General features: G+C 41.4%; 1 protein-coding gene across 6 annotated transcripts in view; it reads left to right on the top strand.

The window, feature by feature from the left end:
* ADCY2 (adenylate cyclase 2 (brain)) overlaps nt 1-17410 on the top strand; it is a 281136-nt gene that overhangs the window by 229921 nt on the left and 33805 nt on the right. For all 6 annotated transcript variants that reach the window (XM_005858116.2, XM_014548519.1, XM_014548515.1 and 3 more), the window contains 3 exons: nt 2755-2892; nt 8954-9073; nt 14763-14932. In XM_005858116.2, coding sequence (XP_005858178.2) covers nt 2755-2892; nt 8954-9073; nt 14763-14932 — 428 coding nt within the window. The remainder of the gene's footprint in view (nt 1-2754; nt 2893-8953; nt 9074-14762; nt 14933-17410) is intronic.

The following is a 17410-nucleotide window of genomic DNA, read 5'->3' as shown; positions in this document are numbered from 1 at the left end:
CTGGTGGGCCAGCTTTAGCTCTGGCTCTAGCTCTGAGGCCTCGGCTGCTGAAAGCTGGTATCTGGTTTGTTTGCGTTTTATAATAACAATGTATTATAACTCCAGCTCTGAGATCCCGGCGGCTGAAAGCTGGTTTCTGTGGTTTTGTTTAGCTTCTGTATTTGTTACAGTGTTTCAAACTGCCAGGTCAGAGGCCGGCAGCGGCAGGCGGGGAACATTGGAGTCCGCCAGTCACTGGAGCAAGCAAGCCTCCCTGTTCGCTTCAGTGCATGGCTGCTGGCCGCCATCTTGGTTGTCAGTTAATTTGCATAAGGATATGCTGATTAGCCAATGGGAAGGGTAGCGGTCATACGCTAATTACCATGTTTCTCTTTTATTAGTGTAAATGTTTCATTAGGATGGTATAAATTTTGATAAACTTATTTTTGCACCCAGGACTTTATTTGAATACTTAACCCAAAACAGAATAAACTGAAGTAATTGACCATGTCAAGATCCAATTGTAATTTTTATTCAGGACTTCAAATCAAATCAATGTTCCCATTTTTCCTTAGTCAGATCTTTTCTATTTTAAGATCTTGGTCTTTTTTTCTCCTCTTTTCTTCATTATTGGTTCCTTCTGCTTCCATAATCTTTATCTCCCTCCTCTTCTTCCCCAAATGTCCCTATAGTTCAGCGTACTCATCTCTTATCTTCTGTTTCTTTGTCCTTGCCACCAGCAATGCTTACCAATCTTTATATTTCAGTTCTATTCACTCTGCCTGAACTCGGTCACAGGAGTGAAAAGACTGGGGTGGCTGCCTGCCTCCCTGACCTTGAGAGCAATGAATATTTCTCATAAGTTAAAAAATGCTTGCATGGGGGTACTTTGAGGCATACATGAAGACTGAACAGGAGACTGAATTGAACCTACTACATCCTAAATTCATTATCCTGAACCCAGTGCGTGCCAATCCCATGGTCTTTAGTGAGGTGCCCCAAGTGTTTTCTTTCTAGGGGTAAATAGGAGCATGAAGGTGTTCCCGGACACCCTGCCACATGTTCAGTAGGCACACGTGGATCCTGATTTGTAATTCTGCCCAGCATGTTGCAGGAGCAGAAACAATTTCACGTGTGTCTGCCCACATCTGTCTCAGTAAGCGACTAATCTTTGCTCAGAGTATAACATATTCCTATTAGCTCATTTGGCAAGATTATCATCATATATAATTCTAAAATTTAAACAAAATAATTTAATTTCAAAAATAAGTCTGTGCAATAACTAGATAATATTTCACCTAAGAGTGATATGGAATCTGAGCTGGCTTTAAATTTTTCCTAGAGTAATACAATTTTGCATTTCTGCCCTTAAACATATTTATTATCAAATTTTTTGATAACTCCTGTGTATAGACCCAAAATCATTGATTTTAACAATTCTTTCTGAAACAAAAACACTAATTCTAGTTGATTAAGATGCAGGTACATATTAATTTACCAAAATCAAACCAAATGCCATCATCTTCTAATAGATGACTACGACATTTTATTGAATCTCTGCTTTTTACACTTTGTTATAGCTTCTCCTCCAGAATATAAATCTGATTAGGGTCTGTGGTAGTAAATTGTTAAAAGTAGCATGCATTAAATGATAATGATATAAGTAAGCATCCTCGGGTGGGTGTCCTCCAGCTCTGTGACCCTCCAGAACACTGCATGTTCAGAGCATGAAAGTGCATCTTATTGGATGACATATTTAATGCCACCACCAAATCCTGCTCTTTAGAAGCCTGAGGTACAAATCTGGCTTCTCCCCTGTTGCTGGTGGGAAAATGCCCTCCAGAGCCCCACTGTGTGTGCCTCCTGCCACCAGCCAGAGATTCGGCTGCTGGCAGCCCCTGGAGTGCAGGGCAGCTCATGCTTCCAGACAGGCTCTAGGAGAAATCAGAGAAGGACCTGGGAGAATTAGAGGAAAATTAACTTACAGAAAGTCTCACAACAATGGGGGTGTGATGCTGGGCCGCTGAGCTTGTTCTTTAAGCTCACCTATCGATCTCTCACTTTTTATTATAGAATCTCATTTAATTCTTACATTGGCATTTAACATATTGCAATGCTTATGTTTTTAAGAAATATATATGTACATATGCATATATGTGTGTATATGTGTGTATATATATATATATATAGAGAGAGAGAGAGAGAGAGAGAGAGCAGAAAGAAGATGTGAAAAATGTAGAGAAATAAAAGTGCTGCTTATTATAGCTGTCAAGGAGTATTCTCTGTTTGAGTTTTATGGAGGTCACACCAGTTTTACCATTGTATTAACTTAGTAGTATTTGACAGTTGTATTTCTATGATTAGCTACATGTTGGTCTGTTTTCTACATAAATTGGCTAAATTTATGACAACTGCTTCATCATAGCTGTGATCTGAGCCCCAACACATCCCACAGAATGGTTTAATTAACTGACATATTTGTTTCTTTACCAGATTTTTTTAAAATATAATTTTAGATATATTTTAAAGGACAGATAGCCACAACTTACATTTATTATAAAAATTTAATTAATCTATTCTTACTTTGTAACAGTGATGCCAACATAACGTAACAAGGTGTGTGATCTGGTCTGAGCCCCCAGCAGAGGACAGAGCCTACTTGTCTACTCTTGGAAGAATATTGGTGCATCTTGTGGTTTTAAATATCATTAACAAACTTGAGAGAATACATAAAATAGCAATGCTTTTTCTTTATTTCTTTCTCTCTCTTCCTAGCAATGCAGCAAAAAGGCATCTGCCTCTCTTCTGTGGCTTTTAAAGTCATCAGGCATCATCGCGAACCGCCCCTGGCCGCGGATCTCCCTCACGGTCATCACCACGGCCATCATTTTAACCATGGCCGTGTTCAACATGGTGAGTCACAGCTCCTACCAGACAGGGACTTCTTTGCTTCCAGGGCCTGTCTTAGTGGGATTTTGAAACCTTGCTTGTAGCTTCTTTGGCAGCACCAATCTCTGCCTATTAAATTCAACATCCATCCGCAACAGCAGCCTCTGTAAGAAAAAGAATGCTCTCTGTTAGAGCCACGGAGAGAGGGGCTCCTCCCAGCAGTTCCCAACTTCTTGCTCTGTGGGGCTCTCGGGCATGGAAATGACATTAAATGTCAGCAGATAATCACTGAGGAGTAATAGAACCATCAAATTAACGAAAGTGCAGTGGCAGAGGCGTCGTGCTTAAAAGGACTAATTTCAAACATCAGCTCCCACCTTATCAGCTGTGTGATTTTGGAGAGTTTTCTTAAACTTCCACGGGTTGCATTTCCATTTTTCAAAAATGAGAACTGACACTTCACTGCCAAGGTGGTTGTAGGGTACATGAGCTGATGTTTCTACCACACTTAGGATGGTACCGGGCATTTAGTAAATATTTAACCAATGGTGGCTCTTACTATATTGATATAATCAGGACTGCTGTATTCTTCAAATAGGCAGGTGGGTAATCAGTGCACGTTGAGACACATCCTTATCATTATCCTGACGTCACCATCATTAACCATAAAGCATAATGTGTTTCAGATGTTGGATGCTTTGCTAGTTATTGGAACTGCAGGGTCTTGTGAGGTACAGTCCTCGCCTTTCAGAAGCATAAAATCCGGTTGAGAAGATAGAGTTTATGTATTACACGATAAGACATAGTTTTCATAAATGAGACAGCATTCATTCAACCAAAAATATTCATTGAGCATAAATATGTGCCTGATACCTTGCTAGATGCTCAGCAGCCAAAGAGAGTTCTCTACATTCCAGACATTCATGGTGGAGTCTAGGAGATGAGCAGCAGGTAAACCCGCTATAAAGAGTCTGAGGGCCACAGAGGTGTGTAGAGAGGAGACAAAAGGAAGGGACAGCAGGGCCTGCTGGACTGAAATATAAAGGATGGGTAGAAGGAGTTTGTGAGATGGTGCATGAGAGATGAGAAGGAGGGAAGACATTTGCCATCTAGGACTAGAAATAGGGCAGCCATTTGTATTAAGAAGTAGTAGAATATAAAGCTGAGGAAATAGATAAGGATCTTGAATGTTGACTTGGACTCAATTCTCAACATTATCCTATAGAGCCAATAGCTTCTCCTGACACACACCTGGAGATTCCAATGAGGGTGATGCTAACTGGAAGCCAGATGGACTGGGGTGCTAGCCACAAGGTCAGGATAGCCTCTTCATGTGCTGCGAAGTTGATTTTAAGGACACCTGCAAAGGGGGAGTCAGACGCCATAGCTCACCCTCTTCTGCCTACTTCCAGTACTATCAGGAGGTGGGTGTATGGATTCCTACGTGTTCAGATTCCTGTATTTTCTCCACATGGTCAACTATAGGACAGGCATGCTAGCTCTCCACACCTCACCTGACCACATGCCCCCCAATTCTGTCTTGGAGCTCCCCTGAGAAAGGACATGAGGTCCAGACCTAATGTGGGCCTCTCCAGTCACGGGTTAGTGAGAGGTGTGACTTCTGCCCCCTGCATAGTCTTGGAGATCAGCTCATGGAAGAGGCTTGCCTCTGTAGGCAGTTAGAACTAATGGTGCCTGTGGCTCAGCAGTCAAGCCCACACAGCCTCAGGTTCCTCAAGGAATGTGGATTTTCTTGATGTGTCAAGTTCACCTTGGGAACTGCACCATCCTGGGAACTCCACTATAAAATGAGTGAGTGGCACTAAGCTCTTCTCCCCTCCTCCTGGACATCCACAGCAGCTGAGGCCTATCTTCCTACTGCAGGCATCATGAGACCTCCCTTAAGGAGTGGGGCCTCGTCTTCTAGGTCTCAGGCATACCTGGACCATGACATTTATTTCCAACAAGAGCTTGATCCAGACTGACTAGCAGACAACTGGAAAACTGTGCCATGTCGGGACCTCCAGTAATTCCCTCTAGAATTACCCTGCTTTAGGGGGACTTTAAAATGCAAGGACCTAAGTAGTCAGGCAACCTGAGGCATGTGCTTATGAGGAGCCCAGGCCTACAGGCTTTCTGTGAGAGGACCCGAGGGGATTGAGATGGTGGCTCCAGAGCTGTCCTCAGAGCACTGGGTGGAGAACGTGAGATGAGGGACTCAAGACTGAGACAAGAGGTATTTCCTGGAGCCTGTCTGCTTATGTATTAGTAGCCATTAGGATACTTAAGCTTTCTGCACAGGCAATGTTATGGTTATTGCAAGGGTGTGAAAGCATCGCAGGGGAGAAAGAAGAACAGAGAGGCCAAGGGCAGGGAGGAGTGAGAGCCTGTAGAAACATGAGTGTGTTTCCTAAAATGTCCTCAGGCTCCACTTGGTAGCATGCAAGTGTGCATTAGCCCCGCTGCTCCCAGTTCCAGGAGAGCGACCAACAAGCTCCAAGGGGAGTTTTGGAAATAAAACTGCAGGATACAGCTGGGTCAGAATTACTAGCAAACTCCACCATGAGGGACTGGGACAGAACACTACGACCACAGGGCCCACTAGCTAGAGGTCTCAGTAATTCTAACAGACACATGGTATTCGCTCTGCAAGGGGTGATTGCCACAATCCCCTAATCATCCCTCTTATCCCCCAAGAGTGTGTTCACTCACCTGGGCAGGCACAGAGCCGATAAAACACACACTTCCTGAGAGTTGACCTTCTCCATTGGCTGCCCATACAAGTTATGAGAACAAGACCTTTAACACACCATCACACACCTAGAAAAGTGCCTTCCATATAAGGGGTGGCTACTTAATAGTTACTGAATGAAAGAATGAGTGAATGAATAGGTAAGCACACAACCCTTCCAGAAAGCAACCATTTATTTTGGTAAAATCCAGTTTGACCTTATAAAATCAAGATGTATCACCTAATTTTTTGATGACAGAATCTACATGGGAAACGAATCAGTTTTAGAAGCTAATTGTATTTCACAAAGGATAAGTAGTAATGGTTGACAGGCAGTTCAGTCAATGTCTAAATGTTTGATGAGCTGAGCATTTGGGAAATTGGTTTCACAGTAACTATGATCCCTTTGGAGAGAAGAGATACATCTTCCGTACCAGAAATACATCTTCCAGGGCCACTTTTTCCTCACAAAGAAAGGAATTTATTGCCAAGTGAGATAGAGAAGTTTTTAGAAGACATGCTAAAACTATGATGGATGATGTGTGAGAGAGAAAGGAAATAAGGTTTTGCTACACATACTGAGCTCCCTTCTGTGGCAGCCCATGCTGTGGGGTGAGGAATAAACAAGAGTACTTTTTCTCTGCCCAGTGGAGAGGGAGAGGAAGTCAGAACCACTCAAGCAGGTGCTGTCCCCATCCATGCAGGAGAAACAGCATTTTCCTTGATACCTGGGGCCCTGAAATGAGTGGTTCTTCTCCATCTGAGCTCCTCATATATTTATTTCAAAGAATCATCATAAAACACTATGAAAGCAGACATTTGGTACAGAAAGGAACTAATTTTTCTCTTACTAGAGAATAACTATGGAGCTTACTGATCACAGAAGGGGAAGGGTTTGTTCATGCGAGGGCTGGCTTTCGTCACAGCTGCAGATTTATAGGGAATGTTGTCCAGCTACGCGGATCTGCACCTTCTTGAATTAGGACTACATGAAGCAGACGCAGGGTCCTGTCCCCAGCCACACTGTAAGGTGATGTGACTACTCTGGGTCATGCTCGTCACCCAGTGGTGCTAATGCAGATTCAGACACTGGCCAATCAGAACTGAGAACAGTGAGGTGACATGCAAAGGAAGTGGGCTCCCAGGTCACTCACTCATATCAGGGGATGTGGCACCTGCATTTTAACAGCACTTAGGGGGTCAATAGGAACGGTGTCTCAGAGGGGCTGGCTTTTAAAATATCAACACACAGTGATATGAATGACAAAACACCCAGGTCAGTTGTATTGAAAATGAACTGTGAGGTGTTAACAGGACATTTTAAACACCTGATACTCATCTATGTAACACCATACACCCCAATAAAAAGTGGAGGAAGCAGTTATTTAGGTTTTTATCAAATACAGAGTTTCATCAAACTGCCAGTGACCTGCGTGTTTTGTTCCATTTTAGTTCCAGCTGGCTTAACCTGTATGAGAAGCTCAAATCCTCTGCCATTTTTTTCTGACATTTTGACAGTGTCATCCTGTGACTTCCCACGTCATTTTGCAATCTCTTCTGAGAAACTTCCCAGAGAATGCAATCAATAACAGCTTTATGAACCACCTAGCCCAGGATTAGCCTTAGTCAGCTGGTAGTCTAGCCAGACTTCTAATTCCAACCAAATGACAAGCAAAGCACAATGATGTCATCAGGCATAAAACAATATTACATTGCATGTTCATAATTTAATATTGCTTGGAAGACATAATTCTGAGAGGTTTTAAATTTTCTGAAAATTGTAAAATTTGGAAGTGAAGGTAAAAATATGTAGTGTTCATAGGCCCTTTATTAGGACATCTTGTCCAGGATGAAGATATTATTTTCCTAATGACGACAAAGTTTGATGAATGTTAAAATTGATCTAGAGAGGAGTTCCTCAAATAATTATGATTATTAGAAATTCATTCTGTGGAGAACGTTGTGACAGTTTAACCTGGAATGGAGAGAAACGTGGGATTAATAACAATCGAGGATTTGCCTGGCTATATAGAGGATGACATGAGTTTGTTATTTTAAAGTGACTAAGAAGACAGACTGGGGAAATTGACTCAAAATTGCAGTGTGATGTCATATAGACACAATGAAGAGTTTCTTGATTTGGGGGTAGTTAATAAATACTAGAGAGAGTGTGTGCAAAAGGGGCTTAATGGAGCATTGTTAGGTATAGTAATTGAAGTTCTCTGTTGAATTTCTCTATTGGTTTTCAAATTTAAACCATCATGTTTATTGTAGAGCCTCCTTGAAAGACTGTGTTTTCACAGGATGTACTTCTACCCATTGTACAGCAAGAATTTATTTTCTTCTCTATAGAGTGATATAATCAAGATATTTTGGTTAATAATTTTAAGATCCCAGGTCCTTGAGACTAGTAACCTACAAGCTAAACTATCTCCTTCTATTTTTATTTTTTTTTATTCTTTGGTATTTAAATAAATTTTATTTGGGATCTGTCAAATATAAATTTGTAACATTTTGAAGCCCAATGTTTACCTTTGCTGTTCAAACTTTTTTTCTGATATAAGTTTTCCCAAAGAATTAGCACATTTATAGTTCAACGATGGGTTGTGACATTTTTGACAAATTCTTTGGTAGTAAATAAAGAAATCTACAACATTTGAGTTTTCAAATCAGCATTTTGATTTTACCAAATGATATCATGGGTAGAAACACTGTATCTAGTATCATTTTCTCAGAATTACCTTTTAAAAAAAAAAAGAAAATAGGATCCTTTTTCCAACAGTGCTAAGACTATGCATCCTCTGAATTTTAATCCCCTGTAACCCTGAGCTGCCAAGCATTCACAAGTAATAGATAAGATGTTGATACCAGTTATTGCATTTTGCTCATAAAATTAATTTTTTTTCTTAAATCAAAAACTCATAAACTTCATTGACTCATTTAATGTTTGAAGCAAGATGGTGAAGAGGCTGCAAACATATCCCAAGGCTTTCATTTCAGGACAGGGAGTTGGGTGTCTGCGTGGTGATGTCAACCTCAAATGTAATTCTAACCAAGCCAGTTTTAATATAATATTTAACAGAGGTGCTTGTGTGTTCTTTAACATCAATCCTGCAGTTCTATACTTCACTATTAAGTGCATAGCACAACAATGAATAGTCACTTACTTATTCAGTAGAAATTCTCACAGTTTGAAAAGCGGATGGAGCTACTGGCATCTGAAGCATAGGTGCTGGGTTCCCACATAGTCCTGCTGACTGCGGGTGACACACAGGCACCAATAAACAGCACCGCCTACTAACCCTTCTGTCTCCTTTGCACTAATTCATTGAAAAACAAATATTTTCTTTGCAGTTTTTCCTGAGTGACCCAGAGGAAACAGTCCCTCCAACTACCAATACATCAAACACAAGTCTTTCTGCCTCAAATAATCAGGCAGCGATTCTGCGTGCGCAAAGCTTGTTTTTTCTTCCGGTAAGAGCGTTTTCCTCGTCAGTATGGCTTTTATTGTTTTCCTGGGTGGCTTTTATTGTTTTTCACCTATGTGATGATATGGCCTCCAATTTCTCACCTGTACTGGACTTCACTTTTCTTCTTTGGTGTCAGTACCTGAGTAGGTCCTGACCGCTTAAGAACACCCAGCCTTTCTTTTTTATCTTTTTTTTCTTTTCTTTTCTTTTTTTTTTTTTGAAATATATCTTTATTGATTTCAGAGAGGAAGGGAGAGAGAGAGAGAGATAGAAACATCAATGATGAGAGAGAACCATTGATCGGCTGCCTCCTGCAGGCCCCACACTGGGGATGGAGCCCACAACCCTGGCATGTGCCCTTGACCGGAATCAAACCCGGGACCCTTCAGTCCACAGGCCGACACTCTATCTACTGAGCCAAACTGGCTAGAGCCCACCAGCCTTTCTTAAGAGAAGTCCTGGCTGGCTGGCACCGCCAGGCACAAAAGCAAAGTCGCAATGTCATTCTGCTGCTCTCACAGGTGACTCTTGCCTTTATTCTCTAAACTGGTGCATTTCATGGCATGCATCCCAGCATTTGGCATTCAATTACATGTCACTAAATTCCTGGGTTCCTTGCTCATAGATTTTGTGAATTGTTCCAGTGAATTCATGTTGGCTCCCGGATGCTGTGATCACAGGACCACATCTCCTCTCTCTGCCTCTGCTGCAATACCATCCAGTGATTATAGCCTCAGATAATCCTTACAAACTGAATCATTTTAACCAATGTCCAAAAAGGCTTAGATTGGAATTTTAAAACTGACTAACACGTCAGTGTTTTAAGTAAAAAGAGGTAAATCAGTTATTTACTGCTTAATAGGTCTTACCCATGAATTGTTTGTGGGGGCGGGAAAAAGTCTTCTGATACTCTCCTTTTCATTTTATGAATAATCATCTGAAAGTAGTTTAAATTATTAACAGTTACTTTCTGTGTTGAGGGTGCTGAATGAATAGTTTGGAGACTGAAATTGGTCATTTAATATGTGCACTTTTAAAATGTCCTGCCAATTTGTAAAACTCCACTAGCAATGGCAATAAAGGTGATTTACTTGCCTCATTCTCTTTTCGCTGATTTGTTCTGGTGACATTTGGCTTGGATACTTTTTGCCATTTCAGTTTTCTGGGAAGTTCACTGCTCTGCGTACAGAGAGTGGGGGTGTCTGGTGTTCTTTTGAGGCCATGGCTATTTCAGAGGCAAGGTGACCAGGGTCCCTAGGAATGTCCCTGTGGGCTCGGGAAGAGAGGATAGCATAAACTTTGTCCCTTATCCAAAGGGTCCTGGCCTTCGTTTTAGGCATTAAACCCCCATGAGGATTAGACACCATCTTTTCTATATTAGTTATGTGACTGGTGAGAGATGGGTCTCATGATGACTTATTGGCTGTGTCCTCACTGGGCACCCTTGAGTGGATGGCATTAGTACACATGGTCCATAGGACAGTGGAGGGAGAGTGACTGCAAGCCGTCCTCATGTGACATTCACAGGGCACTTTAAGTTTAACATTTTAAAGATGCATTTTCATAGGAAAGAAAAGCATAGCCAGCAAAGCACTTTTTTAAATCTCTCCATCCAATATTTTTGGGTACAATGACTCACCATGCTTGGCACTACGAACGGCAATTGGGTGATCATTCTGAATTTCATTTAGGTAAGTCTGTATGATATCTTATTTTCAAAAGGAGAAAATCATTAGAAACCCAAGATGGGGAAAGGTAATATTTACTCAACCTTAAAAGATCCTGAAAAAAAATACACAATAGGCTTTTTAAAATCTAGGCCCCAATTAGTCAACAGGCCACTATTGTTCCAACAGCAAGTCCTCAAGAAGAGGTTTATGGTGAGCTTCGCCCAGGAAGCCCCGCGTGCTCATGGGCTGTCTGTATAGAGACTGCTTTATTAACTCGCAAGTTTAGATGTTCCAGGGGAGCCAGGAAACACCCCATCTTCCCCCTTAAAAGATTTTTAGAAATATTAGGAAAGCCATTTTGTGGAAAGGCACAAAGTGTGCCTTATTCCTCTCAAACCCCATCTTCCTTGATATCTGAGGCTGACAAAGGATGGGGAGAGTCCCCTTCATGCTATTGGTGGTACAAAGTGATATAACCTCTTAGTGGTAATTTAGTAGTTCTCGAAAAGCACAACACAGACATACTTTTTATTCTGCAGTACTAATTCTGGAAATTAATTTTAAAGATGCACAGACTTAGCTACAAAGCATTCATTCAAGTGTTTATGTAACATCAACAATAAACAAGAAAGTAAAAGAGCCTTAACTGGTTTGGCTCAGTGGATAGAGCACCAGCCTGTGGACTGAAGGGTCCAGGTTCAATTGCGGTCAAAGGCACATGCCTGGGTTGCGGGTTCAATTCCCAGTAGGAGGGGTGCAGGAGGCAGCCAATCAATGATTCTCTCTCATCACTGATGTTTCTATCTCTCCCTGTCCCTTCCTCTCTGAAATCAATAAAAATATATTTGTTTAAAAAAAAAGTAAAAGAAAGAAAGCAACCTGAAAGATAAAATAAATGTATTTAAGTAAATTGTTATTTAGTTACATCCGGCCATTACAAAAGATGTTGAAAAATATTTAATGACACAGAAATATATATTTATGATGCTATTAATTGAAAAGTATCATTTAAAAACAACCAAAACAGTATAAACCCAATTTTATAAAATAATTGTACCAATAATAAGTAGAAAAAAGGCTGGAAAGATATAGACAAAATAATTAATAGGCTCAAGTTGGATGTTGGGGATAATAGGAGACTCTTATTTTTATATGTGTGCTTTGTATATTTCCTAATTTTTAACAGCAGTTTATAATTGCTGTAGCAGAAAAAAAGCTAGTTTTTAAATACCCAACGAAATCATTCATCAAGGATCTTTGCCATGTAGGCATTCTGTGCTTTACCAGGCATCTATAGCATTTCATTGGGAAACTATCCTTGAGGTAGATATTATTGGAATTTCCATTTTCCAGGTGAGGGAACTGAGGCCAAAGGCGTCTTAAGTAGGAGGCCAAGATGCCAGTGGCTGTTCCCTAGGTATTAAAATGCAAGTTAATGTCATTGATTAACTATATTAAAAGTGCTCATAACTATATAATCTTAGTTAACTTAATATCAACTAATATTTTTATTTACTTTATGAAATAACCAAAAACTCATAGACACAGACAACAGTATGGTGGTTGCCAGAAGGAAGAGAGTTGTAGGGGGGTAGTAAAGGGTAAAAAGGGTAAAATATTAACTAGTATTAATAAATTATATTATTCAGTAATTAAAATATTAATGATTGCTAATTTAAACATTAATAAATAACAATACAACTATTAACTAATAGTAATATTAACTGTACCCAGACTCTATAAAAATTAAGTTACTAGGATAGACCCTAGCAGCAGTCAGCTCACGAGCTACAGCCAGAACTCCTGGCCACCCGGCGCCTCCCTGGCCGGCTGCCTGATGCAGCAGTGATGGCTGATCTTCAGGCCTTTCACCTGGCCTCCCAGAGCCATTGCCCCTCATTTGCACACCCTTCTGTGGCTAGATTCAGCAACTTACCTTTCATTAACTCCCAGCATACCTTGTGGCTGCCTGATGCAGCAGTGATGGCTGATCTTCAGGCCTCCCACCTGGCCTCCCAGAGCCATTGCCCCTCATTCGCACACCCTTCTGTGGCTAGATTCAGGGTCCCAACTTACCTTTCATTAACTCCCAGCATGCCTTGTACATGGCCTTCAAGAGTTCTAGAAAGGTGTTTTAATAGAAAATGGACCCAGTGCCTCCTTTCCATTTACATATGTATTTTCGTAGCCATCCCCAAAGTGTGAAAGCTTTTTAAAAGCCTAAAAATGAATTTTAAAATATGAAACCATAGGCAGGTTTGCATAGGTATTATCTTAAATTAGGGGTGCTCCAGAAAACCTTTACAATCCTATCTGCACCCAAAAAAATACCCATGCACACATTGATACACGTGTTCATATAAGTGGCTCCTTATTCTGCTTGTCATTCCATTAGGCAGAACTGGTCGATCACTTTCATTCTGATAATGGTTTTCAACCTAATTTTCTCAGCCGAATCCTTTTGAAAACCAAACCTTACAGAGAGCCCCAGTTTATCATCCTAACAGCAGAATCGGTACAGAGAAGGAAACATGGGGTGACCATGACCCCTGCAGCTCATTTTCAACTTTCCTTTCATCCCCAAGAGCAGGACTGATGAGCATTGAGTATCAGTAGCCTCCAGACAGCTCACTGTGGATGACCTCAGCTGGGGAAATAAAAGCAAGAGCTAGAATGACAACAATAAGCAGATTGTACATGCTCTGTTCACACAATGAAACTGGGGTGGAGTAGCTTACAAAGTGGGCTGTTTTATACAGACAGGGTTTATCAGACATCAGTCAGATCTGTGTGTTATTAAAGTTACTAACTCTTCTAGTGCTGTGTCTGTTCCGAGAATGCTAATATAGTAGCAAAACTGCTTATTCGTAAAAACACCATATTAGCAAAAAATAAAACAAGGCTTTATGAGAATGACAACTATTTCCAGGGCTCTGGGCTCCAAGCTTTACTTGTTCTTCTCAGTGACCTGGAAGGAGGACACGATTACCCCCATTTCACAGATGACGACGCTGTGCCACAGGCAGGCGAGGTCACTGACCTCACCTGAGTCAGCTGATGAGTGAGGCAGGATGGAATCCGGGAGTGTCCCGACTCAGCAACGTCCACTGTGGTCAGTAGTGAGAACAGTGCTAACAGGCTGGCCTGAGCTGCTTCCAATGGACTAAACGGGTGGCAGGTGCCCACTTCTCCCTCCCACTTGGTTCTTCCCATTTTTTCCGGTGCCTGTCTGCTTCCAGGATAGTCATGGCTCACCCTGGTCAAAGATTCGAGTTTTAAAAATCCTTTCTGTTTTAAATAGTCCTTCTGACAAACAATGTCTCTTTTAGTAAAATGTCTACACTTTCTTAACCTTTTAACAGAACTACCAGTAACGACTTACATCCACTTAAAGAATTAAAGAACTGAAAGGCCAACAAAGAGTCTACGTATTAAAATTTTTAAAAAGATCTGTTCTTTTTTTTTTTTCACTTTCAAGAAGATGATGCCCTAACCGGTTTGGCTCAGTGGATAGAGCGTCGGCCTGCGGACTGAAAGGTCCCAGGTTCGATTTCGGTCAAGGGCATGTACCTAGGTTGCGGGCACATCCCCAGTAGGGAGTGTGCAGGAGGCAGCTGATCGATGTTTCTCTCTCATCGATGTTTCTAATTCTCTATCCCTCTCCCTTCCTCTCTGTAAAAAAATCAATAAAAATGTATTAAAAAAAAAGAAGATGACATTGGCTTATAATTATATGTCTTCAGTATAGATTTTTAAAGAATTATGTCTGTTTGGCAATATGCCTGATTATTTTTATTAAACATGCTAAGCTGGGTCAGCAAGCCATGTAATGAGTAATCCTTTTCCAAATCAAATGTGTGCAGGCATTGACTACTGCATCAAAGAGGAGAAAAAGGCGTTTGCTTTCCCATGAAATTTGTAAGATGACCAGTGAGCTTGGTGGTGGTCCCCAATCTTAATCCTTATTTCAGCATTTCTCAAAAGAGATTCTAAGTGTTGATTCAACACATTTTCCTGTCCCAGTACTTTATATACAGCTGCATTCTGGGGCTGATATCCTGCTCGGTTTTCCTGCGGGTGAACTACGAGTTGAAGATGTTGATCATGCTGGCGGCGTTGGTGGGCTACAACATCATCTTTCTCCACACTCACGCCCATGTCCTGGACGACTACAGCCAGGTCTTATTTGAGAGGTAACCGGCTTCCTCCTTTTTCTCCTTACTTTAGTATGGGATGTCGATAATGTGAGTGTGTTGAGTAAATGCAAATTAACAATAACATTGTAATTGGAACTCATTGTGTGAGTTTCTTTGAAGCGATGGTTCAGAAGGGTGATGTGTGGTTTTATTATACATTACACAGAATATGTATTATCATAAAAGGAAGGTATGAAGTGGTTTAGAGATGATTTTGCTATAATCTGTACTATATTACTATATTGATAAGAATAAGCTAGGGTTTCTCACCCTCAGCGTTATTGATATTTTTCTGAATAATATCAATAGTGTACGGTTGGGTGTGGCTGAATAATTTTCTGATGAGGGTGCTGTCCTGTGCATTGTGGGATATTTAGCAGCATTCCTGGCCTCTTCCCACTAGACTCCAGACACAATCCCCTCCCCCAAAGCCATGAAAACCAAAAATGCCTCCAGACATATGTACCCTGCAAGGCAAAATGCCCCCCTCCCCAGTCCAGAACAACTGAATCAACACACATAAAAATACTGGAAACTAAGTGAATACATTCACAAGTTACAGTGCTACATTTCTTATGGGAACATTCCTAAAATACCCTGGTATGGAGGGAGTACTCCTATCACTGTGTTGATTTTCTGTTCTATGAAGAAACTGACTTTCAAGAAAAGATATGACTGTTTACTCTCCCAGCCTTAGAACTAGATGCTGAGAGAATGGTCCTCTCACGGACACTCAGTCGGGTTTATACAAGGTTACCTGTGACCAAATTACTTCCATAAGCTTATAATGAATATTTATTCCCTGCTTGAAAAACAATGTTTTAATCATTATGATATCCTCCCTCTCACATTTTAATAGCAAGACAATGTTTTATAGCAAGTGTTCGGTTTATTTCTGGACCCACCAGACTTCACGTGTCTTCAATGAGCAGGTTGCATAATCCTCCATAATATTTCTATGTTCCTTTTAATATAAAGTAAATGCCTTAAGTATTTGCATGGATTTGTTGCTCCAGAAAGATGGTAGTTGCTGACAGTGCATGGCCATGTACGTCTTCGGAGGCCCAGAGCCAGGGACACTGTGTGAACCTTTCGTGCCGATAAGAATGCTTTCAGAAACACAACCGCACAGCATTCTCTTCACCTAATTTAATTTTCATCATCCTCCACACTATGAAATCCAAATAATCTGTAATCAAGCTCAGGGTAGTGGAGTTGCAAAAAATGTATAATTGTATTAAGGAAATTTTTATGATTCCTTAGCCAAGATGAGAATGAAATCAGAAGTTAATTTTCCAATAAATTCTCAAAAGCGCCCAGCAAACATGCTTCAATATTTCTGTACTGTATCCAGAAAGCCTGTATCAAATCCCTAAGTAAATGCGGCATTACTGATTTTTATGCGCAGCTGACGACGCTACTAAATTCCCTTTATTAAATTTAAAGCTCCCGAATGCGCGACACAGCCGAGGCAGAGGAAGAAATTAGATTAGCAGGTTTCTGATGGGAGAGATTTCCGTGTGGGGTCTGAGAGAGACACCACCGGCTGCAATGGAGCAGGGCTCGGGCCGAAGAAGAGGAGCTTTTACCCTCAGCTTTTATCCCCTTTTGTTTAATTCAAGCTCCTTTGTGTCTGTTCCTTGGTTCTGTCTTTCTATTAGCCTTAAAGCTAGGGAGGGCTGGCAGGAGAAGCCCAGAGGCCTGCCTTCTCTCCCAACAGTAAGCCCACATCCTCTCCCGGAGGGATGCACCTGTCTCCCTGTTCCTAAACTTGACCTCAAGGTTCTGCCACCTCCAGACCTGATTCCTGAAGGAGCTGCCACAGCACTCCCAGAGCATCCCTCTGCCAAAAGATAAATCTTGCTGACATAACAGCAAATTTTCTCTAATGTCAGCTTAAAACTAACCCCATCTGAGAAACTCCTAAGAGGGCAAGTTTAGAATTCCCTCCTGGTCTCTCAGCCTCTGTGTGTGTTTGATTCAACCCTTCGATTCATGCCAGAGCCCAAATCCACCCATCCCAATGTTTTCTTTCTCTGCTGAGATTCCAGAGATCCCCCATCAAATGACTGATAAAGTTGCCTCATCCTTTGGTTTGTTGATGCTGACACAACGCCTGCAGATAGGAAACTAGGACTAGGATCCTGACATGGAATGGTGCCTTGAGAGTAGATATCCCAAGTCCCAAGCCACAGGTATCCTTCAAGGAGGCAGCTGGCTTAAGGAGTGCCAGGCGGCACCTCCTTTAATGACTGAGGGAGTGTGTGTCATTGAAGTCACATCTTGGTCCTTTTCCTCTTCTGACCTGTTTCTGGTCACCGCATCTCTGCCCCCCACACACACCTTTCATTCCTGGTGTCCTGGTCTTTCTGGGACAGGTGCTTGCCTGTGTGGCAGTCACTGTCCTTGCTGCCCACCTCAGCCTCTGGGCTGGCCCCTCATTGGCATTGAAGGTTCCCAGTAGGCCTACTGCAA

Source organism: Myotis brandtii, unplaced genomic scaffold, assembly GCF_000412655.1.
Source record: "Myotis brandtii unplaced genomic scaffold, ASM41265v1 scaffold115, whole genome shotgun sequence".
In the NCBI taxonomy this organism is placed as follows: Eukaryota; Metazoa; Chordata; class Mammalia; order Chiroptera; family Vespertilionidae; genus Myotis; species Myotis brandtii.
This window is presented reverse-complemented; position numbering and strand designations above follow the sequence as displayed.